Raw genomic sequence first — 24,043 nt, 5'->3', positions numbered from 1 at the left:
CCCCATGGACTGTAGCCCGCCAGGCTTCTTTGTCCCTGGGATTTTCCAGGCAAGAATACCGGAGTGTGTTACCATTTCCTTCTCCAGCGTCTTTATTGATCAAAATTTATTTGGCATTATACTCTTCTTTAATATAACAGCAAGTATTTTAAACCTTGTGGGCCAAGCAGTCTCTTGAGCAGCTATTCAACTCTGCCACTATAGCATGGAAGCAGCCATGGATGATTTGTAAACAAATGTACATGGCTGTGTTGCAATAAAGCTTTATTTACAAAAACAGGCCATAGTTTGCTGGTCCCTGTTCCACATGGTAGATAAAGCAAAATCTAGAGCTCTGCGTGAGTAAATCATAGTGTATAATAGGAGGACTATTTGTATTACTAAACTAAATTATAGAAAGATACGAAAGACAGGATAGGAAATGTAAACATTTAATAGTAATAAACTACATTTAAAACACAAAATTGTATGCAGGTTTCTGGAAGAAGGGAAAATAGGTGGGATAAGCTTCCTCCCTTATATGGGCAAATGTGGGTGGTGGAAATGGCTGTTTGAGAAATGAAGTCTTAAAAAATGTTTTTCAAAGGCTCAAAGATGATCTGGTAGTAGAATTAAAAATTCCAAAATACTGCAGAATTTAAAAAGGAAAGAATAAAATGGCCCTAGTTTTCAAGAGGCAGAAAACAAAGAAAAGGAAGGAAGCATAAAGCCAGAAAGCATAAAAACAGAAGACAAAATCAATCCAAATGTATCTGTTATAATCAATGGAAATTAGTTAAATTTTAACTAAGAGAATAACATTCAAATTAGACACACAGACTCTGAAAAATCCATTTGATACAAGATACACAATCTGATATATAAAAATATGGGCAAAGGTATGTTGACAATGCAAACAAAAATATGTTAGAGACTGCAATATTAATTTTTTAAAATGTACATTTCAAGGAAAAATAAACCGGACAAAAACCTCTCTTTAAATGAAGGTATTATTGACTTAATCTTTCTAGTATTAGGCATCTACATCAACATATTTAAAGCAAAACTTGTTAAAAATATAAGAAAGAATTGGGAGAATTATTTACAGTAGCAGTAGGAAGGTTTATCACACCTCTCCTGACTGACAAAGTAGAGATAAAGATAGTAAATAATGCATAAAGATCTCAAAAACACCACTATTAACATTAAAATATATCTTATCAACATTCAATCCATTAAATGTGCTAATTATTGATCATATATCAAGTAATCAAAAAAGCTAATACATTTCATAAGCTAGAAATTATTGGGTTTACATTCTTTGACCAGAATGCAGTAAATCTGTAGACTTTTAAAAACCAATTTCAGATTTACTGCATTCTGGTCAAAGAATGTAAACCCAATAATTTCTAGCTTATGAAATGTATTAGCTTTTTTGATTACTACATGTAAATCCATGGCTGATTCATGTCAATGTATGGCAAAAACCACTACAATATTGTAAAGTAATTAGCCTCCAACTAATAAAAATAATTGGGGAAAAAAATAAAATAAAATAAAAATAAAAAAAATAAAAAAAAAAGTAGGGGATTAAAAAACTACCATATGACCCATCAATCCCTCTACATTAGGGTACATGTATCATTATTAATTATAACTGACTGATAACAATACATGTACCCTAATGTTCACTGCAGAACTATTTACAATAGCTAGGACATGGAAGCAACCTGGATGTCCACCGAGAGATGAATGGATAAAGAAGTTGTGTGTGGTACATATACACAATGGAATATTACTCAGCCATAACAATGAGCACATTTGAGTCAGTTCTGATGAGATGGATAAAACTAAAGCCTATTATACACAGTGAGTATGTTTGAAAGAGAAAAACAAATGCACACTAACACATGGATACGGAATCTAGAAAGATGGTACTGATGAACCTATTTGCAGAGAAGCAATGGAGACACAGAGATAGAGAACAGATCTGTGGACACAGAGGGCAGGAGAGGTTGGGATAAATTGAGAGAGTAGCATTGAAATATATACATTACCATATGTAAAACAGGTAACTAGTGGGAATTTGTTCTATGAAACAAGGAGCTCAAAGCCGAGGCTCTGTGATGACCTAGAGGGGTGGGATGGGGTGGGAGGTGGGAAGGAGGTACAACAGGGTGGGGACATATGTATACTTATGGCTGATTCATGTTGATGTATGACAGAAACCAACATAATATTGTAAAGCAATTATTCTCCAATTAAAAATAAATAAACTTTAGAAAAAGAAAAAATAAACAATATCCTCCTTAGGTCTATTGTTCAAACAGCCTATAGACTTCTATATTTTTATCTTCTAAATAGTTTCTACTTTTTTGAAACAAAGAACTCTAGATAATGTTTGTTTTAATATTTTTTTTAAATAGTGACAAGAAATAATATAACAGTTTTGATAATCACAATCACATAAGTGAAATTTTGCAATAAAAGTGATACAACAACAACAACAAAAGTAGGGGATAAAAACAGAAATTACTGTTCAAATTAACAAGCAACAACAACAATACAAGAAATCTTCTTCAGCTCATATAGGATTAAGGAGCTACAAATAGGAAAAACAACTGGATGAGGGCACTGCCTGGCAAAACATAAGGCAAGAAACTCAAGTTGCAGGGAAGAAAATGAACAGCTTTGGTCATTTTTAATCTTAGACAAGAAAAATTAAAATACGTGAACCAAACATTCTGCTCGTTAACACAAAAGGACAAGATATAACCAGAAAAACAAAAGAAATGTCTAGAGCTTAAATTAGTGCCCTGGAAAACAGAGAAAAATGATCAATAAATTCAGGATGTGAGTTCTCTGAAAAAAGCTAATGAAATGAACAATCTTTCAAGACACCTCAGTGAACTGAGAAAACATAAGTAGATGGTGTACAAAATGAGAGAGATTGAAAAGAAATGAAAAAATAACAGAATTTCATGTAGAATTCTGTGCTAAAATGTAGGACCTCAATAAGAAGGAAAATAGAAAAGAAGAAAACATAGATTATCAAATCTGACAATCAGAATAGACCACTATCCATGGAAGAAATAGAAAACAGTCTCCAAGAGCTGCTTCCATAAAAGGTGCTATACCCAGATGTTTTATGGGCAAGTTCTTTCAGACCTTCAAGGAACACATAATTCTTATGCTATTTAAATTGTTACAGATAGTAGAAAAAAAAGAAAAGTGTCGCAATTCATTTTATAAAGATAACATAATCTTGAAACCAAAAAAGCAACAAAAACATAAAAAATATGTTCATCTCACATAGAAATATAGATGCAAACCAGAAGTAAAATATTTAGTAGAATGTAGCAACATAAAAAAGAATAATACTACTGATCAGCCAGAATTTAATCCAAGAATACATGATTGGTTATTATTAGGAAATAAAATTTATCAACTCAATGTCAATGAAAAATATATTGATGCATATTAAAAAGGCAACATTTGATAAAATTAAAAATTCATTTTTTATAAAATTGTTCTATAAACTGTAGAAAGATAATTCCTTGATATGATGAAGGATATTGATCTAAAAACCAACAGTGTCATATCTAATGATGAAATACCAAAGCAGCATTTCCCAACTTCTTTGTAACAATCATTTTCCAAGAACATGTCAGTAAGTGGGATTAAAAGTGTAAACAATAGTCAAAAATAATTTGGGAACTAAATGGAGAAATGTTATATTTTTTATGGAAGTACAGTTGACTTACAATGTCATATTTCTTAACAGGAGGTCTCAGTGTGATAAAGATGGGGCCTTTCAAATTGATCTATATATCCAAAAATTATGAATAACATGTGACAGGATTTGTGTATGTATGTGTGAGAGCATGTATGTGTACAGTGGTGTTGGTGGAGTAGAAGATGTAACTTGACAAAATGAGCTCAGACTTTTCCTGGAAGAATGAATGCGCAAAGATAGACAAAATAATGTTGAAAAATAATATTCATCCAGGTGCCTTCACCCCCAAAATATGACAGTGTATTATGAAACCACAGAAGCTAAAATAATGTAGCACTAATAGCAGAGAGACAGATAAATGTAACAGAAGTGGGAGTTCCAAAATAGATTCAAGATTCTTCCTAATGTAACAAAGGTAGTTTCCCAAAGAAGATGGGAAAGGATAGATTATTCAAAAAGTCTTTCATGAGTATCTAGTTAGGGACTTCCTTGGTGGTCCAGTGGCTAAGACTTTGCCTTTGAATGCAGGGGGTGTGGGTTCAATCTGGTAAGGGAGCAAGGACCCTACATACCTCAGGGCCAAGAAACCAGAACATAGACAGGAGCAATATTGTAATAAATTCAATAAAGACTTTTAAAATGGTCCATGTAAAAATCTTTTTTAAAAGAATATCTGGCTAGCCATTTCAACATAAATACAGTTAGACATCACCTACCAAAATACAACAGTAAATTCCAGGTAGATGATAAATGATGCTCTAAAAGAACTAGGAGAAAATAGAGGTTATCTGAGTTACATGGGGGGAGATCTCTCCAAGGGTCCCTTAGAAGGCACAATCCATGAAGAAACATTAAAATATGACACTACATAAAAATTTTAAAAGTCTATGTATTTGTAAGAGGGCAAAAAGGATAAATTGCAAAAAAAAAATCAACGAGAAGAATAGTTGCTAAATATGTATAAAGATTATAAAATTGTTAAATATCCCTCATTTTTATTCCCTTTTTAGTAAACCTGTACCTCTCTCTGCCTGCGTGGAGGAGGAGGAGTATGTGGTTCAAAGGAGGGTCTCTTTTAGCCAGAGAAAGGAAGGGAAAGCTTTCTGTATCTACCCTCCACAGGTGGACAGTGGGGGGAAGTGGGGAAGGAGGAAGTGAAAAGAGAAAGCCTGGTGTTCCCGAACTCCCCTCTTGACAAGCACTGCAGAGGCTGTTAAGAAGACAGAGGTGGAAATGAAGGTGCTTTTCCCACTCTCCATCCTGGCATCTGGGAGATGACGTAAGAGGGCTATTACATCTGCTAAAGTCATAGCCCGTGTGGCTGGGTGCAGAAGAGTAGGTGTGGGTTAGCACCAACGTTTGGTGTGGTGTGGAGTGGTGTGGTGTGGTGTGGTGAGGTATGGTGAGGTGTGGTGTGAGTGGTGTGAGTGGGTTCCTTGGAGGAACCCATAGGGCTCTCCATGTCTTCAGACAATGATGAAACATCATTGAGAATTTAGCTCAGGAGCCGGTCAACAGTGACCACATGGGCTGTTATGGACAGAGTGACTCCTTGGCCAATGGCAATAGAACAAGCATCACCCCAGCCAGGAACCAAATGGAGGCAAAACAGGTAAACCTATAGAGACTTAAGTGGGCTGGGTCATCAGGTGGGGCAACTGTCCGTGGGTGAGCACCCTCAGACCCATCAGGGACAGCTGTGTGATGACTAGGGACTGGCACCGGGGCCAGCCACTAGACAAAAACAACATCCCCAGTGCCGGAAACTAAAAATCACCATGAGAGATCAACCTAGGACCTGATAATTTCCTATCACCCACTATCCCAATAACCATAATGTGTGCCCCTGATTAACAATTTAGCAGGCAAACCTGCAATGCTGAGTTATCCAAGAGATACTGAGTGTATAAAAATGCTGCTTAAATGATTGGATTTGACTGAGCTTACTGGGTTTAACTAAAAGTGTGTGTGTGTGGTGTGTGTATGTGTGTGTGTGGGGTGTGTGTGTGTGGTATGTGTGTATGTGTGTGGTGTGTGTGGTGTGTGTGTGGTGTGTGTGTGGTGTGTGTGTGTGTGTGTGGGGTGTGTGTGTGTATGTATATGTGTGGTGTGTGTGTGTGTTGTGTTGTGTGTGTGTGTATGTGTGTGTGTGGGGTGTGTGTGTATGTGTATGTGTGGTGTGTGTGTGTGTGGTGTGTGGTGTGTGTGTGTATGTGTGTGTGTGTGTATGTATGTGTGTGGGGTGTGTGTGTGTGTGTATGTGTATGTGTGGTGTGTGTGTGTATGTGTGTGGGGTGTGTGTGTGTGTGTATGTGTATGTGTGGTGTGTGTGTGTATGTGTATGTGTGTGTGTGGGGTGTGTGTGTGTATGTGTGTATGTGTATGTGTGGTGTGTGTGTGTGTGTGGGGTGTGTGTGTGTATGTGTATGTGTGGTGTATGTGTGTGTGGTGTGTGTGTGTGGTGTGTGTGTGGTGTGTGTGTGTATGTGTATGTGTGGTGTATGTGTGTGTGGTGTGTGTGTGTGTGTGGTCTGTGTGTGTGTGGTCTGTGTGTGTGTGGTGTGTGTGTGTGTGGTCTGTGTGTGTGTGGTCTGTGTGTGTGTGTGGTGTGTGTGGTGTGTGTGTGTGGTGTGTGTGGTGTGTGTGTGGTGTGTGTGTGGGGGGTGTGTGGGGTGTATGTGGGGTGTGTGTGTGTTGTGTGGTGTGTGTGTGTGTGTGCGTGTGTGTGTGTGTGTGTGTGTGTGTGTGTGGACTCCCCTGGGAGTTCATGAAAAAGATCACATCAGTTTTTGAAAAATAAAGAAGCTATGTTTTCTCAGCATGTCTGAATACAGAATGAGAAAACTGGCAACCCAGCATATACAGTAAAAAGTGATTAATATGGTCAATGTATACAATAAACTTACAAACGGAAACAAAGTAAAACTCAGTGGCTTAACAAAAAAGTGGCCAAAGAGCACAGATGAGTGATCTCACAATACAAAATTGAAACAGATATGACTGATATGGGGGGAGTGGCTTTCAAATATAAAAATATGGGGGGCGGGATTTCAAACAGTAAAGAAAAACGCAGTTTCAAGATGAAAAGCCACTATACACATGTCCAGATGGAAAACCAAGTCAAAGGACTAAAAGACGGTGAACCTGTCCAATGAGGAAAATGCCTTAGGAAAAATCCTCCCGCCTGGACCTGAAACCACGAAATAAGAAAACACAGCAATACCTAGGTCACTAAGTGGTGTCTCTTTCAGAGTACTGACTGGCCTGTATGCAGCTGGTTTAAAAGAGTCAGCTATTGTTCAAAGCTTTGTTAGAACTCATTGTAGACGTCTTCTGAGCCTGAGGCACATTCTTTTGAATATGATGGTAAATCTCCAACGACAGATTCGTCTTGTGGAAAGAGCCACAATTAATTTAAAGCCAAGTCTGGTTAGACTGTTTGTGATCAGGGAAAGCTTTTCTCGTAAATTGGCTCTGGAGGCGGTGACAGAAGAGCCATTTGAAAACTCTGTGGCAGCTCGCGGAAATAAATATTTTCAACCTCGAGTGAGAAGGATCCTATTTGGCAAGGTATCTCTCACCTGTCCTGGGTCAACGTCTCCCAACTGGTCTAGCCAGTCTTCTTTTCGCTAAGCCTCTGATAATTTAAAATATAAACTTGATCATGTCATCCTTGTTCCTGGTCATCTTCAAATAAAAACACAAACTCATAAAAATGACCCTAAAGGCTTATTTGGTTAGCTCCCTTTTTCTCCAGCTTCAGTCCAGTCTTATCAGAGTCTTTATCTATCCCATTCCCTCCAGTCTCCTTCTAGCCAATGAACAGCTCCTTGGTCTACAGATCTCAGCCCCAAAGGTCAAGGTCAAGAAGGTCAAGCTCTCCTTCCTAGCAAGCCTATTCTACCCTCTTGCCCAGGGTCACTCTTATCCACGGTACATGTTTCCAAGGTACCACTCCATCCTCTTCCTTGTACACAGTTTTGGCATTTTTATGGGGTTATCTGATTCATGTCTATCTCCTCACGGAGATTAGAAGCCTGCAGGAAGGCAAACACCCAGGCTGTTTTTACATGGTTACATTTCATAAAGCCCAATACATGGGGCATTCTTGATAAGTAACTGGAAGATGAATGAGAAATGCTCCCTGATACAGTTGTGAGGAAGATGTACTGGAAGATGGTTCCAATAATCCTCTCATCCCTTTGCGAATCTGCTCTCCCATCAGGAGGTGAGTCTGTTTCCCTCCCCTTGAAGGTATACTGGCCTCGGTGATTTGGTTTTCCTACAGAATGAGGCAGCAGTGACCCTGGGCCAGGTCTGGGTCTTGTGCTTCAGAAGCCTGGCAGTTTCTGCCCCGATTCTCTAGGAGAGTAGGGCCACACCGCAGGAAAGCTGGCCTCAACTACTGGGGGAAGAGCAACCACCAATTCTAACATCCCGACAGCCCAATAAACTAGACCTTGACTCATAACTGCCCAACAGTCACAGGCCATAGCAGGATTGTTGCCTTAAGTTACTAAGTTTTGAGATGATTTGTGGTGTGGCAAGGGGCTTCCCCCATGGCTCAGTTGGTAAAGAACCTGCCTGCCAATGCAGGAGATGCAAGAAATGTGGGTTCAATCCCTGGGTCAAGAAGATCCCCTGGAGAAGGAAATGATAATCCTTGGAGAAGAAAATAGCAACTCACTCCAGTATTCTTGCCTGGGAAATCCCATGGACAGAGGAGCCTGGGGGCCATAGTCCATGAGGTCGCAAAGAGTTGGACACGACTTCACACACACACCTACCTACGTGATGCAGCTAGAGTAACTGAAAAACTGGTCTCTTATCTTAAAGTCAAAGTTAGATTCTCTCCACACCATTATCTCTCAGAAGTCAGCCTTTTCCATAAGAATCAGGGGGCTGTTCTTTTGTACCTGCAGCAAAGAAATGCAATTTCTAACTGGCCTGGGCATCCACAAGCATCACTCTACGTCATTATGTGCCCTCACCCCTTTTTCTTGCCACTTTTCACATATCACCCTCTGAAACTTGTCATGTATTGAACTGTGCAGATTTTCAGCTCCACTAGGCAAGGATTTGTCTTTTATCTCCAGGAATTCTCCAGCTACTTGGCACATAGGAAATGCTCAGTGAAATTTTGCTGAATGAATAAATGACTCTGCCTCACTGCTTCCACCTGGTAATCATCTTGCCTGCACTGCCTTCTCCTGGACATTCCATCTTAAAACATATTCTCCCTCCTTACCATGTGCTGTCTTTTTAAAAAAACATCTAAACTTTTTTTTTTTTTTTTTTTTTTTTTTTTTTTTTTTTTTTTTTCTTTTTTTTTTTTTTTATTTTATTTTATTTTTTTTTAATTTTTTTATTATTATTATTTTTTTTTTTTTTCCAGTGGGTTTTGTCATACATTGATATGAATCAGCCATGGATTTACATGTATTCCCCATCCCGATCCCCCCTCCCACCTCCCTCTCCACCCGATTCCTCTGGGTCTTCCCAGTGCACCAGGCCGGAGCACTTGTCTCGTGCATCCCTCCTGGGCTGGTGATCTGTTTCACCATAGATAGTATACATGCTGTTCTTTTGAAATATCCCACCCTCACATTCTCCCACAAAGTTCAAAAGTCTGTTCTGTATTTCTGTGTCTCTTTTTCTGTTCTGCATATAGGGTTATCGTTATCACCTTTCTAAATTCCATACACATGTGTCAGTATGCTGTAATGTTCTTTATCTTTCTGGCTTACTTCACTCTGTATAATGGGCTCCAGCTTCATCCATCTCATTAGGACTGGTTCAAATGAATTCTTTTTAATGGCTGAGTAATATTCCATGGTGTATATGTACCACAGCTTCCTTATCCATTCATCTGCTGATGGGCATCTAGGTTGCTTCCATGTCCTGGCTATTATAAACAGTGCTGCGATGAACATTGGGGTGCACGTGTCTCTTTCAGATCTGGTTTCCTCAGTGTGTATGCCCAGAAGTGGGATTGCTGGGTCATATGGCAGTTCTATGTCCAGTTTTTTAAGAAATCTCCACACTGTTCTCCATAGCGGCTGTACTAGTTTGCATTCCCACCAACAGTGTAAGAGGGTTCCCTTTTCTCCACACCCTCTCCAGCATTTATTGCTTGTAGACTTTTAGTGTTGGAAGTGCTGGCCACAGCAATCAGAGCAGAAAAAGAAGTAAAAGGAATCCAGATAGGAAAAGAAGAAGTAAAACTCTCACTGTTTGCAGATGACATGATCCTCTACATAGAAAACCCTAAAGATTCTACCAGAAAATTACTAGAGCTAATCAATGAATATAGTAAAGTTGCAGGATATAAAATTAACACACAGAAATCCCTTGCATTCCTATATACTAACAATGAAAAAACAGACAGAGAAATTAAGGAAACAATACCATTCACCATTGCAACAAAAAGAATAAAATACTTAGGAGTATATCTACCTAAAGAAACAAAGGACCTATACATAGAAAACTATAAAACACTGATGAAAGAAATCAAAGAGGACACAAACAGATGGAGAAACATACCGTGTTCATGGATTGGAAGAATCAATATTGTCAAAATGGCTATTCTACCCAAAGCAATCTATAGATTCAATGCAATCCCTATCAAGCTTCCAACGGTATTTTTCACAGAACTAGACCAAATAATTTCACAATTTGTATGGAAATACAAAAAACCTCGAATAGCCAAAGTAATCTTGAGAAAGAAGAATGGAACTGGAGGAATCAACCTGCCTGACTTCAGACTCTACTACAAAGCCACAGTCATCAAGACAGTATGGTACTGGCACAAGGACAGAAATATAGATCAATGGAACAGAATAGAAAGCCCAGAGATAAATCCACGAACCTATGGACACCTTATCTTTGACAAAGGAGGCAAGGATATACAATGGAAAAAAGACAACCTCTTTAACAAGTGGTGCTGGGAAAACTGGTCAACCACTTGTAAAAGAATGAAACTAGAACACTTTCTAACACCATACACAAAAATAAACTCAAAATGGATTAAAGATCTAAATGTAAGACCAGAAACTATAAAACTCCTAGAGGAGAACATAGGCAAAACACTCTCCGACATAATTCACAGCAAGATCCTCTATGACCCACCTCCCAGAATATTGGAAATAAAAGCAAAACTAAACAAATGGGACCTAATGAAACTTAAAAGCTTTTGCACTACAAAGGAAACTATAAGTAAGGTGAAAAGACAGCCCTCAGATTGGGAGAAAATAATAGCAAATGAAGAAACAGACAAAGGATTAATCTCAAAAATATACAAGCAACTCCTGCAGCTCAATTCCAGAAAAATAAATGACCCAATCAAAAAATGGGCCAAAGAACTAAACAGACACTTCTCCAAAGAAGACATACAGATGGCTAACAAACACATGAAAAGATGCTCAACATCACTCATTATTAGAGAAATGCAAATCAAAACCACAATGAGGTACCATTACACGCCAGCCAGGATGGCTGCTATCTAAACTTTTTTTTTTAACTATTTTTTAATTGGCCATACCGTGTGGCATGTGAGATCTTAGTTCCCCGACCAGGGATCAAACCCACTGACTCTACAGTGAAAGCATGGCATCTTAACCAGTGGACGGCCAGGGAAGAAGATGTGCTGTCTTTTCTTATTTTAAATTAATTCTTAAATAGTAATGTCCATCTGAACCACAGTTCAGCCCAGTGCTCTTTCCTTTCATTCAGAGATAATAGCAATGGCTCAGTGCAATAATAATACTTATTTTGAACTTAAATCAGATGTGTCCAGAGTTCTGATGCATATAACCAAGTGTTCAGTAAATGCTTCCCCCCCTCATCCCCTTCTTTCTGATGCTTCCTTTTGCCCACTCCAAAGGCATCCACTCTTCATGGCAACATCCCACATCAACATATGTCAGTAATGATCTGTGAAACGTATGAATTCAGATAAGATTAACATTTATTGCCATTTGCTCTGTGCTAGGTGCTATACTAGGCAGCTGACCCATATAACATCCCACATTTTATGAAAAAAGAAAGCCTAGGTTGAAATCTCAGGTCAATACTTTCTCCATCCGGCAAACTACCTTCGGTACCAGTTGGCTCTAGACAAAAGAATGTAATAGGCAAAGACGAAACACACACTCAGGTCCCAAGTTTCCTTGAGACACAGTATATACCCTTCTTTCTTCCATATGTTGAAGGCTAACAACTTCAAATTCTCTTTATTTAGCTTCATGATCAAAACTTGTTTTCTAAGAACATTCACTCTAGGACTTTCCTGGTGGTCCAGTGGTTAAGAATCCGCCTGCCAGTGCAGGGAACATGGGTTCAGATCCCACATGCCTTGGAGCAACTGAGCCCTTGCTCTAGACCCCACGGGCTGCAACTACTGAAGATCGTGTGCCCTAAAGCCCATGCTTCACAACAAGAGAAGACAATGCAAAGGGAAGCCCGCTCACTGGAACTAGAGAACACCCCTGCACAGCAGAAAAGACCAAAGCACAACCTAATATAATAAAATAAATAAGCAAAAATAAAATAAATTCACTCTAAGTTACACATGACTGATCATTACGTCAAGTGTGATCTCCCTCCCCTGAAGGGGTTCTCAGTTTCAGGCAAATATTTAGGATATGGGAAGAAGACAAGGCTAGCAAGACTTAGACTTGAAGGCAGAAAAGTCAGATTTCTACCTGTAATCAGGCTATTCAGCCCAGCAACCAAACCAGCGCTGGTGGGGAAGAACCAGGGAGAGGGTGAAGTGTGGAGTCCATGGGGAGACAGAGCCTTCTCACAAATCCAGAGGGGCCTTCAGCAATGAGATGGCAGGTCCCCCCTCACCTGATTATCCTGGTCTGGTTCCCGCACAGGTGGGTGCTTCAGCCCTCAGGTTTGCACAGTACACCCACCCCTGCTCTGGTTTTAGTTTCCAAGCCCTCTGTCCTCTGGCAGCTGAGGGCAAACCCATAAGCTCTTTTCCCAAGAGACTACTTGTCCTACTTAAGAGCTCATGTCCCTTGGGTATAATAACATAATGGCATATTTATTCTTCTCTACACATTTTGCATGAAAAATGTACTTAAGATAGTTACTAAAAACAAACAACATCTCACTGATGGCTCAAGAGATGTAGTGCAGTCTTCAAGTCCCTGCTTAGTCAACTGCGATACGTCTAGATGCTTCTGTAGTGATTTCCAGACATCGTTCACTGTTCTATTCCTTAGCATTTGTAATATCACTTTGAGGACCAATCTCATCAATTTGTGATCATTGTTTTCAATTTGTCTCCTTAACTAGACTGTGAGACTCTTGAGGGCAGAGTCTGTGCTTTGGTCAACTTTTTGTTCTAACACAGTGCCTGGCACTTATTATACAGTCAATCACTCTGGGAAGACACAATGTCTTACTTGTTTGGTGTCAAAAAGAAACTGTGGACCATAGATTTGGTAGGTTTGGTGATCTTGTGCCCATTTTCACTTCAAAGTTACCAGCTTCCCAAGACAGCAGATCCACAAGAGAAGCTCTGATAAGACCAGAGTCTCCTTTCCCCTAGATGGACTCAAGATCCAGTCTACCACACTCATCTTCTCGGATAGCTAAGCCACAACTGGAAGTCCCAAACTCCCAGTCACCCATCCTTATCTGAGCTGTTCCCACCATCTGGCTCTGTATGACTCCTAATCTGATCTAGGAGCCTCAGGAGATGTGGTTCGATCCCTGGGTCGAGAAGATCCCCTGAAAGAGGAAATGTCAGCTCACTCCAGTCTTCTTTCCTGGATAATCCCATTGACAGAGGAGCCTAATGGGCCACAGTCTATGGGGTCACAAAGAGTCAGACATGACTGAGTGAGCAAACAAACAACACAATCTGATTTAGCCTATGTTCCTTCACAGTCTCCCCTTCTTTACTTCGGCCCCTAGATACAATCAGTCAACAGCAACATTCCCTATCATTCCCAGCCTCTTAGCTGTGAGAGACCAGCATTCAGCCTTCTTGATTGGTCTTCCTTTAAATATATGACCTTAAGTCTCAAACACGTCCTCAGGACCTCCTGGTGACTCTAGAAAATTTCCATAATCTATTTACTCTCTCACCTCAAAGACTGATCTTTCACATTTTCTTCTACTCCTCAAACTACCATCACTTCCTATTCCTTCCTCACTCTTAGTTGATGATCTTAATTATTTTTTTCTTTCCAACTCAATTTATTGAAAATAGGGAATAGAGATGCCACAGGACATTTTCAAAAACACTTAGATATTTGGTTCATTTCTTTTTAATGATGAGCAGAATTATACAGAAGGGAACCCAAAGAAAGAGAAATTAAGCTGACGTGTACTTTTATTTGACTACAATTTGCTCCTGATGTATAAAGCCAGGCTGAAGCCATCAGCATTACTTACAACTAAAATTTAACTCTAACAATGATGCTTTTGGCTTGGTAAGAACATTTGCTTTTTAAAAATGAATGTTTTCTATTCCCTTAGTCATTCTGAAATTAAAACCAGCTTAGTTTTAAAAATACATAAATTTCATCAGATTTTGAGATGACCATGAGTCTTATTTCATGGAGAACATGCATGCATTTGGAAGTGATCTTGACCTTTCCCCTCCTTACCTACTGCCTCTGTGCTCATACACTCTGGCTTCTCCATCATTTTCAAACCCTCTTGTCTCCTCCCTTGGCTGTACCATCAGGATCTCTCTATGCCATCATTTTCATCAGAAAATAAACATGATATCCTATCTCCCACCTTTGAAATTTTTCTCTAGATCCTTATAGCGACACTGCCTTTTCCTGTCCCACAGTCTAGCAAAACCCTTCCACTTCACCTTTCAGTCTCTAAAAAAAGTACACAATCAGGCTTTTGTCTCCATCACTCCGCTGAAACTACAGTCCTCAAAGAAAGTGTTAGTTGCTCAGTTGTGTCCGACTCTTTGCGACCCAGTGTACTGTAGCCCGCCAGGCTCCTCTGTCCATGGGATTCTCCAGGCAAGAATACTGGAGTGGGTTGCCATTTCCTTCAGGACTTCCTCCTATCACCAAAGACCTCTACAAGGCCAAGTCGAGTGTAGATTCCCAGTCCTCCTCTGACTTGGTCTAGCAACTGCATGTGATAGCTGATGACTCCTGCCTTCATGAAACATCTCCATTCAGTTTCCGGGACATCACCTTCTTCTACCTCCCTGGCCACTCCTTCTCAGTTTCTTTTGCTGATCATTTCTCTTCCTTTTCCTGACCCTCAAATATCAGGATCCAAGGCTCAGTCTTCATCTCTCTTTTCTCTCCACACTTTCTCACTTGCATATCCTTCCATTTCTGTGGAAATATGTTGATGTGTCCCAAGTTTATATCATAAACTTGGATAGACATAAATAGCTTCCCCTCTTTAGCTCCAAATACATGCATGTAACTGCCTACTTGACATATCTACTTCCACATAGAATAGACACTTCTCAGCATGGACTGTATAAAATAAGCACTTGTGCTTCGCATTCCTGCCAGACCCTTACCATCCCATCATTGTTTAGTTTCAGGAAATACTACTATTTACCCAGTTGTTAGGGCCAAAACCCCAGAAGTTATCTCTACTCCTCTCTTTTTTTCATATGCTATGTCCAAACGTGTCAGTTCTACCTCTGAAATAAGTGCCTAATGGGAGTACATCAAGGCTGTATATTGTCACCCTGCTTATTTAACTTATATGCAGAGTACATCATGAGAAACGCTGGGCTGGAAGAAGCACAAGCTGGAATCAAGATTGCTGGGAGAAATATCAGTAACCTCAGATATGCAGATGACACTACCCTTATGGCAGAAAGTAAAGAAGAACTAAAGAGCCTCTTGATGAAAGAGGGGAATGAAAAAGTTGACTTAAAGCTCAACATTCAGAAAACTAAGATCATGGCATCCAGTCCCATCACTTCATGGGAAATAGGTGGGGAAACAGTGGAAACAGTGGCTGACTTTATTTTTGGGGGGCTCCAAAATCACTGCAGACTGTGATTGCAGTCATGAAATTAAAAGACGCTTACTCCTTGGAAGGAAAGTTATGACCAACCTAGACAACGTATTAAAAAGCAGAGACATTACTTTGTCAACAAAGGTCTGTCTAGTCAAGGCTATGGTTTTTCCAATAGTCATGTATGGATGTGAGAGTTGGACTATAAAGAAAGCTGAGCACCGAAGAATTAATGCTTTTGAACTGTGGTGTTGGAGAAGACTCTTGAGAGTCCCTTGGACTACAAGGAGACCCACCCAGTCCATCCTAAAGGAACTCAGTCCTGGGTGTTCATTGGAAGGACTGATGTTGAAGCTGAAACTCCAATACTTGGCCACCTGATGCGAAGAGCCGACTCATTTGAAAAGACCCTGATGCTGGGAAAGATTGAGGGCAGGAGGAAAAGGGGACGATAGAGGATGAGATGGTTGAATGGCATCACTGACTCAATGGACATGAGTTTGGGAGTTGGTGATGGACAGGGAGGCCTGGCGTGCTGCAGTTCATGGGATTGAAAAGAGTTGGACATGACTGAGTGACTAAACTGAACTGGGATCACTTTGAACCATGCCCACCTGTCTTACCTGAGTGCAGGGCTTCCCCACCTTTCCCCCCTTGATGTCTCCAACAGTCTCCTAAGTGGTCTCCCTGTTTCAGCTCTTATCTGGGAAACAGCCCTCACTCCTCCCAGCAACCAGAACCATCCTTTAAAAATATAAGACCAGCCACTCACCTGCTAAAGCCCCTCTGATTGGATGACTTCCCATCACAATTAGAATAATACGCAAATTCTACTTTGGCCTAAAAGATAGGTCAGGTTCCTTGCCAGCTCTGCACTGGCTACTCCCTCTGCACAGAAAATTCTTCCTCCCAGACTTTGCAAAGCTTGCTCCTCACTTCAGTCAGGTCTCTGCTCAAATATCACCTCTTCAGAGAGGACTTTCCATGCCACTCACCACATTGTCATCTCAGTCTCTATCTTATTGTCCTGTTTATTTTTAAAATAGTGCTTGTTAATCCTTGACTTTTAAAGGTATATTTGTTTGTTTTTGTCTAGTTCCCCCCAAAGATTGCAAACATCTCAGTGCAAGGACTTTTCTGCCTTGTTCACCCTAAGGGTCTAGAACAAGTGCTTAATAAATACAGTACTTGACAGGTGAACAGATGCACAGCTAAATGTTCAAACTTTAAGAGGAAGGAATGGGATGCAGACGATAGGTAAGGAAGCAGTGACTCAGGTAAAGAAGGTTGTATGCTGCTACTGCTAAGTCACTTCAGTCGTGTCCGACTCTGTGCGACCCCATAGATGGCAACTCACCAGGCTCTCCCGTCCCTGGGATTCTCCAGGCAAGAACACTGGAGTGGGTTGCCATTTCCTTCTCCAAAAGAAGGTTGTATAAATACAATCAAAGCTGTGATGTCATTCTAGAAGCAGAGAATGCAATAATGATGAAAGGCCAGGGAATGGACTTGAAAGGGTCTCTCAAGCAGCTGTGTTGGGTAGAAATTTCTGCAATGATGGAAATACTCTATATCTCTGCTGTTCAAAGCAGTAGCTGCTGGCCACACGTGGCTACCGAACACCTGAAATGGTCCAGTGGGACTAAGCAACTGAATACTAATTTTCTTTAATTTTAACTTACATTCAATAGATACATGGGGCTAGTGGTTATGATAGTAGACAGCAAAGCTTTAAAACCTGAAGAATTCCTTCCCCTGACTTGTGATTTTGGGATAATAACATATACCTCACTTAGTTATTGAGAGGACTAATGATATCAAATTGTCAATGTCTGAAACATAGTTAGCCCTCAAAAAATAACAGCTGCAAAGACCACACAATGTTGCCAATAAAAGGACTTTCAGTACATGCCATGTAAATTGACTCTAAAGTACAGAAAGGCTTTTATGACTTTTTACTGTAATTTTTTGTTTGCTTGAGCTAGTGGATAACCAATGTGTATGGGTCGACATTGGAGCTCACAAACTAAAAATAGTAAACAACCATTCTGGGTTGTCAGGAAGGCCTACCAGAGGTAAATGATGAATCCAAGTGCATCAGTTAGCTGACACTTATAATGAACTAATTAGTTTTGACAACAGCTCATTCAGCATTTGTGAAAATTGGATCTGTAACATAACTGTTTGCTTTAATACTTAGGATTAAAATAAAGGGGAATGTATTTACTTATTGGAAACAGTATATTGAATTCTTTAAAGGTTAAACTGTTTTGGAGATATATTTTTTTCTTGCCAGTAGCTCATTATGGGTTCTTCCACACAGAATCCAGAAAACAAAATGAACACAGATATAGAACATAAGCAGACCATTTTCACTAACCCTTAGGAATAATCTAATCTAATAATCAAATTGCACAAGTTTGTTCAGGATAAGCATCAGTCTTATTTTTAGGCCAAGAGAATTTGCAGTCCACAGCAGCAGAGGTGAAAGTGAAATTCCATTGCCCCTGCCTAATTGCCTGGTGGAGGAGACTCAGAGACTTGAAATCCAAGGATGGATGTTTTTAAGTTAAACACAGGCTTAAAAGCATTAACAGAAGCTGATGTTCTTATTAGGAAGACCAATTAATCTGCATCGATGGGAAACCACTTTGCAGGAGTCGAAAAAGTGCACTAGTACTGAATATAAGTGATCCTGGAGCAGAAAGGGAATGAAAACTTACTTTTCTACAGGGAAGTCTTTCCTAACTGCTCTCCTAGCTTTGCCGTTTGAAATGCAGATCTTTTCTCCTCCACCCATGACTGTGAGTCTAGGATAGCAGAAGGGGAAGAGCTGATGTAAAGACTTACCAATAGGCATCACTAAGAAAAAAGGCAGCCAGCAGAGGACGAAGCAGCCGACCACGATGCCCAGCGTTTTGGCCGCTTTCTTCTCGCGGGAAAATTTGAGCAGTCTCACGGAGAAGTGCGTCTTGTTCTTGGCGCTGGTCACCCCGCTGCCTCCTACCTGGGCGTTTTTGCGATGGATGCGGAGTGTCACCTGCTCCGAGTCTGACTTGTCGGTCTTGAGGCCCGACTTGAGGCCCCGGCTCTCCCTCTTGGCCACCACGTAGACCCGGCAGTACATGACCAGGATGATGGTCAGTGGCACGTAGAAGGAGCCCAGAGCCGAGAAGAGCACGTAGCCCGGCTCCTCGTTGATCTGGCAGATGGTCTCGTCCTCCGGGGCCGGCTGCCTCCAGCCGAAGAGGGGCCCGATGGAGATGACCAAAGAGAGCGCCCAGACGCAGAGCAGGGCCATGAGGCCCCTCTTCTGGGTGACGATGGTGGGGTAGCGCAGAGGATAGCTCACGCCGATGTAGCGGTCAATGGAGATGATGCAGAGTCCCATGATGGAAGCCGTGCAGCACAGGACGTCCACCGCCGCCCAGACATTGCAGAAGACCCTGCCGAAGGCCCAGTAGCCCAAGATCTCGAAGATAGCGGAGAAGGGCAGCACCGTGGAAGTGAGGAGAAGGTCGGCCACCGCCAGGTTGACGATGTAGTAGTGTGTGACCGAGTGCAGGTGCCGGTGGCAGGCCACGGAAAGGATCACGAGGATGTTCCCCAGCACCCCGAAAAGGATGAGGCCCCCCAAGATCACCCCGAGCAGAATGGCCTTGGAAATGTTCACCGGTGGCGGCGGGTGGGTGCAGTTGGAGCTGTCGGAGGCATTTCCGGAGAGAAACACCATGGTCCCAGCCCCCGGGGGCCGGGGCCGGCAAAGTCCAGCTCTTGAAGGCCACCCCTCGGCGGGAGCGGAAGACGGGAGCGAGGGAGCGGGGAGTCAAAAGCTCTCGGTTCCCAGGAGCTTCGTCTGCTGGGGTTGTCTGGGGGTAAGAGAGAACGTGCAGCGAGGAAGCAACCCCGGCCAGCCCGGGAAACCCTCAGTAGGCCACGCAAAGGGGTAGGGCTTTACAGGCGACATGGCCAGGGGCGCGCGGAGCTGCCAGCCGACGCTCTCCACCCGCAGCGCTGGCCCGGGGCCCCGGCTCCCTCCCTATCTGAGCCTTTGCACGGAACTTAGGAAGACGCGATGCAAAATGCAATCCCAGAATTATGGGAGTCCCCTTTCCTGCACTGTCCGCTCCGTCCGGGTGAGAAGCTTGAGCATTCTGCACATAATTGGAATTCAAAACTCCAGTCTCCCCCCACAAACCACAAGCAAGTACTGGTCTGCCGTCGACTCTCAAAGGCGGGGACCGTTGGCATCTGGGCGCTTCTCCCCACCCGCAGTTACACTCGGTGTGGCTGGATTCATGATAGATCGCGCAGGCCGAGGGGAAACGCGGATGTGAAATGTTCACCAAGAGCGAGATGGCTGCGGAGCGTAGTTTGCCAGCGTTGTCCTGAAAGAACGCAAAGAAATGCAGAGTGTAAGCCAGCCGTCCCGGGGAGCAAGGCCGTGCTAGACGCGGGGTCTGACCCGGCCGGGAGCCCCGCCGACTCTGAGATCCCGAAGCTACCCGTCCTGCCGCAACCCAGCGCGCGGGAGGGGACCGCGAGCCGTGCCCCGCCGCTGGGCACCTGCCCTGGCGCGCTCCTCCTCGCGGCCTCTGGCGGTGTTCAAGGACCGAGGCAAACACACCCCAAGCTCCAGCACGGCCGGCGTGAAATTAAAATCTGAAATTAAATTAATTTAAATCTAGCCTGAAATTAAAATCTAGCCCGAGTGGCGCGATTTGAGGCTGAAGGGTATGCCGCGCCGAGCCAAGCTGGTGGAAACCCGGAGAATCTACCCGGTGGCCACTTGCACAGGTTGCTTCTCAGTCACCTGGAGGGGGCGGCCTGGGAGAGGGAGCCGCCGAGACCCGGGGGCCGCAGAGGCAGTGCCACGGGCACGCTCACGCCAGAGGAATTCACACTTGAGTGTGCGGAGCGCGCCGGTCTGTCGACCAGCCAAGCCGGCCTGAAAGCCGGGTCCAGAGGAAAGCTCTGGGGACCCAACGAGGGCTGAACCCTACTCTCAGGTCCGAGAGTCCTTTCCGAGCCACAGGATCAGAGGTCCGGGAGGACTGGAGCCTCTAGCCACGCCCAGGGGGGCCCTGGGGGTTCCGGGGAGGAGTGGGAGCAGGGAGCATCGCTCAACCTAAGGGGCTTTGCTGGCGGCAGTCACTGCGGATTTTGTAGGCGTAAAAATCAAGCCCGCGAGCCGGCGGCCAGGGGACGCCTCGTATTTATTTTCCGAGCCGGGGGCCACCGTCTGCGTAAAAAAGCTAGATTTCCATAGCTGCGAGCCGACCACAGGGACTCCGGTGGGAATGCGGGGGAGTGGGGACCCACCTTGCGGATGGGCCCGGAGGCGGGATTCCCTCAGCAAAGGCTTCTGTGAAAATCCCAAGTTCTAGAGCTCACAGGTGATAACAGAACGCAAGCAGCTGCAGAAATCCGTTTCCCCTTACCGCGGAGCGATAAATACGCTGTTAAAAACACACTTGTTAACTAGGAGATAAGTTCCCAGAATACAAGAGGGAAACGCGGTGGGGTGGGGAAGGCGGGTGAAAGGCGGAGCAGGAGCTTGGGGAAAGTGGGAGTAGGGTCTCGCCAGGAGGCCCCGGGAGGATTGCCCTCACCCGCCCGGCCCCGCAGCGCACTCACCTGGAGCGCGGATGCAGAGCCACCGGCGCGCGCGCGGCGAGAAGTGGGGCGGCCCGCGGTCCCCGGAGCAACTCCGCCGCCTCCTGCCTGCGGGGAGAGGGGACCGTCTCTCCCACCAAACAGTTCCCGGTCGTTTTGCACCCGCTGACTCACCCCTCTACCAGAGACGTCTTTAAGGTCCTGGCTCACAGACGCTTTACCTGGAGATTTTAACAATAAAGAAAACAGAAAAAGGGGAGGGGGGAAATACAGGCAAGCAGTAACTCCATCTTCACCCTTTTAATATTCAGCTCCCCTACATCAGCAAAGACTGGCAAGGAACTTTGCGGCTCTCGCTGACGTAACACAGTCAGTAGCCCCGGCTAGTACCGTAATCTCCTGCTGTTACCGTATTACTCGGCGGTAATAGGCCCTTTGCGCCCACTAGATTTTGTTCTGTTTTGTTTTTTAATTTTTGGCTTTTGCCTTTTGCCTTGAGTGAATTAGGTTCTCACTTTCCTTTAAGAAAGTGTGAGGGGGGAGGAGGAAGCGGGGAGAAGGGATTTTTTTTAAATTTGTAGTAAATAACTTCTTTTCATGATCTGATTTTAAAAATAAAGAAAAACAGACATTTGCCAGACAAGTATTACGGTGCGTATGATGTGTTCAAAGAAATGCCCAGTAGATTTACTTTTGAACAGCTTGATTCAATTAACGCTTGGACTAGGTTCTGTTAAAATCGAAAAGAAGTGTATTGTTATGCCAAATATGCAGGTGAATTTTATTATTTGCAGATATTTTAAGAAGAAGAATGTAAAATCAGATAAATTTCAATAAATCTGATTGTAATAAAATTATAATTCCAGAAGAATAAAGTGAGCATATCTAAACCTTTTGAAACATGATTCACTTCTCATTTCTGCAGACTAATGGATTAAGAAAGCATGTTGGTTCCACTGCAGTTTCTTACACAGCTTAGTGTTTTTAAAGTGCTGTTTATTATTTTCCAGTTTCCATAAGAAAATATATCCTTTAAAAGAGTACTGTTGTTTAGTCACTAAGTCGTGTCTGACTCTTTTGTGACTCCATGGACTGTAGCCTGCCAGGCTACTCTGTCCATAGGATTTCCCAGGCAAGAGTGCTGAAGTGGGTTGCTATTTCCTCCTCCAGGGGATCTTCTTGACTCAGGAATCAAATCCGTGTCTCTTGTGTCTCCTGTATTGGCAGGCGGATTCTTTACCACTGGTGTAACCTGGGAAGTGTGTCCCCGCTCCCCCCACTGCCCCCGCCCCCGCCCCACACAAAAGAGTATTACTTCTCTTTAATTTTCTTATTGAATGAATAATTAGAGTTGGAATAGCTGACATTGCCAGTCTTACTTACTTTTTTTTTTTTTTCCTGATAAATCCCATGTGCTTTTTACCTTACAGTTGAATAAAGTCATCTGTGTTTTGGAATATTGGGAAAATGCCAGAATTTTCTCCATTCTTGATTCCCATCTCCTAAGTCCCCTCCTTTCATTTTTATTGATTCAGACAAAACACTCTGTTTGTAAATATAGTAGTTTCTGTTAAATCTAGTAACAGAGAAGTAAGGACTTGAATTCCCTCCCCTTAACAGAAGTTTATTATTACCTTTTTCAAGGGAAATGTTTGGAAGACTTTTATCATACCTCAGAACCTCTCCTAGAAATGCCCTCAGGAAGATCAGGGGAGGAGGAAGCAGGGAGAAGGGATTTTTTTGCTTCATCCAAGACCTAATGTATAGATGACCTCTTTCTTAAAAAGAATGCCATTCTACCCCCACATCTATAGGGGTGGTACCGACACTTATCTGGAGAAGGAAATGGCAACCCACTCCAGTATTCTTGCCTGGAGAATCCCATGGACAGAGGAGCCTGGCAGGCTAAAAGTCCATGAGGTTGCAGAGTTTGACACAACTTGGAGACTCAACAACAACAATAACAAACAACAACTGACACTGTGTTTGATTAGACTTTAATACTATTTGATTAATTTTTGACTTGACTTTACTATTATTTTAAAAATAAACACACAAATGGCTCTTTCATTCATAAACTGAATTCTGTGTTGGAGAAGCAGACATGAGAGGAGACAGGAAATCTGGGTTTGCTCTCATCCTTAAGTCACTTGCTCTCTGAGATGTAGTCCCCTGGGTTGGAAAGGCTGTATCAGTTCCCTGAGACTCCTACATCTTATCATCCAATATGTATACAATGTCTGTTCTTCAGAAATCCCACCCACCAGAGGACTATATTACTGTCTAGTTTCGTATCCATTAACCTTTCAGCATGAATGCAAGCTTTCTGGTAAGATCTGTTCCATGGTAGATAAGGAAATAGTGTAATCAAGAAGAGCAAGTAAAAATTGCTCAACTCTGCAGGGTCAAAATGTACAAAGACTTTGGAACTCTCGATCTCCCATCCCTAACTAACAAGCATACTCACAATCCCAGCCCCCTCAACCAGGTAACCCATGCCAGCTCTTTATTTCTAGCTTGGCCCCCGGATGGTGCCAGGTAAGTCTTTCAAATCTGCTTCTAAACCTGTGAATATCAACATTTGCTAAACTAACTTTCAGAACCAATCTTTCCGTGGCTAATCACAGATTGGCTAATAGGAAACTATTCATCTCCTTAAAGAATGGTTGACATGGATGCCCCAGAAGATGTTCAGTGAGATCCATGAGAAGGTGGAGTAAGGTCAGAACAGGCTGTGAA

The 24,043-nt window shown here is 42.7% G+C and overlaps 1 protein-coding gene across 4 annotated transcripts in view; it reads right to left on the bottom strand.

Moving 5' to 3' along the window:
* The window catches only part of ADRA1A (adrenoceptor alpha 1A), a 118,277-nt gene extending 96,635 nt beyond the window's left edge, over window positions 1-21,642 (bottom strand). The window contains exons 1-4 of one of the 4 annotated variants that reach the window (XM_061163849.1): window positions 21,601-21,632; window positions 21,326-21,412; window positions 21,011-21,147; window positions 18,539-20,076 (exon numbers count right to left, since the gene is read on the bottom strand). In XM_061163849.1, coding sequence (XP_061019832.1) covers window positions 18,539-19,421 — 883 coding nt within the window. In that variant the 5' untranslated portion in view covers window positions 19,422-20,076; window positions 21,011-21,147; window positions 21,326-21,412; window positions 21,601-21,632. Of the gene's footprint in view, window positions 1-18,538; window positions 20,077-20,501; window positions 20,682-21,010; window positions 21,148-21,325 lie in introns of those variants that run through there. The other 3 variants (XM_061163852.1, XM_061163848.1, XM_061163850.1) reach the window with 3 other exon arrangements.
* Window positions 21,643-24,043: the final 2,401 nt, after the last annotated feature.

This window comes from Dama dama, chromosome 16 (genome assembly GCF_033118175.1).
Source record: "Dama dama isolate Ldn47 chromosome 16, ASM3311817v1, whole genome shotgun sequence".
NCBI classification, from domain to species: Eukaryota; Metazoa; Chordata; class Mammalia; order Artiodactyla; family Cervidae; genus Dama; species Dama dama.
This window is presented reverse-complemented; position numbering and strand designations above follow the sequence as displayed.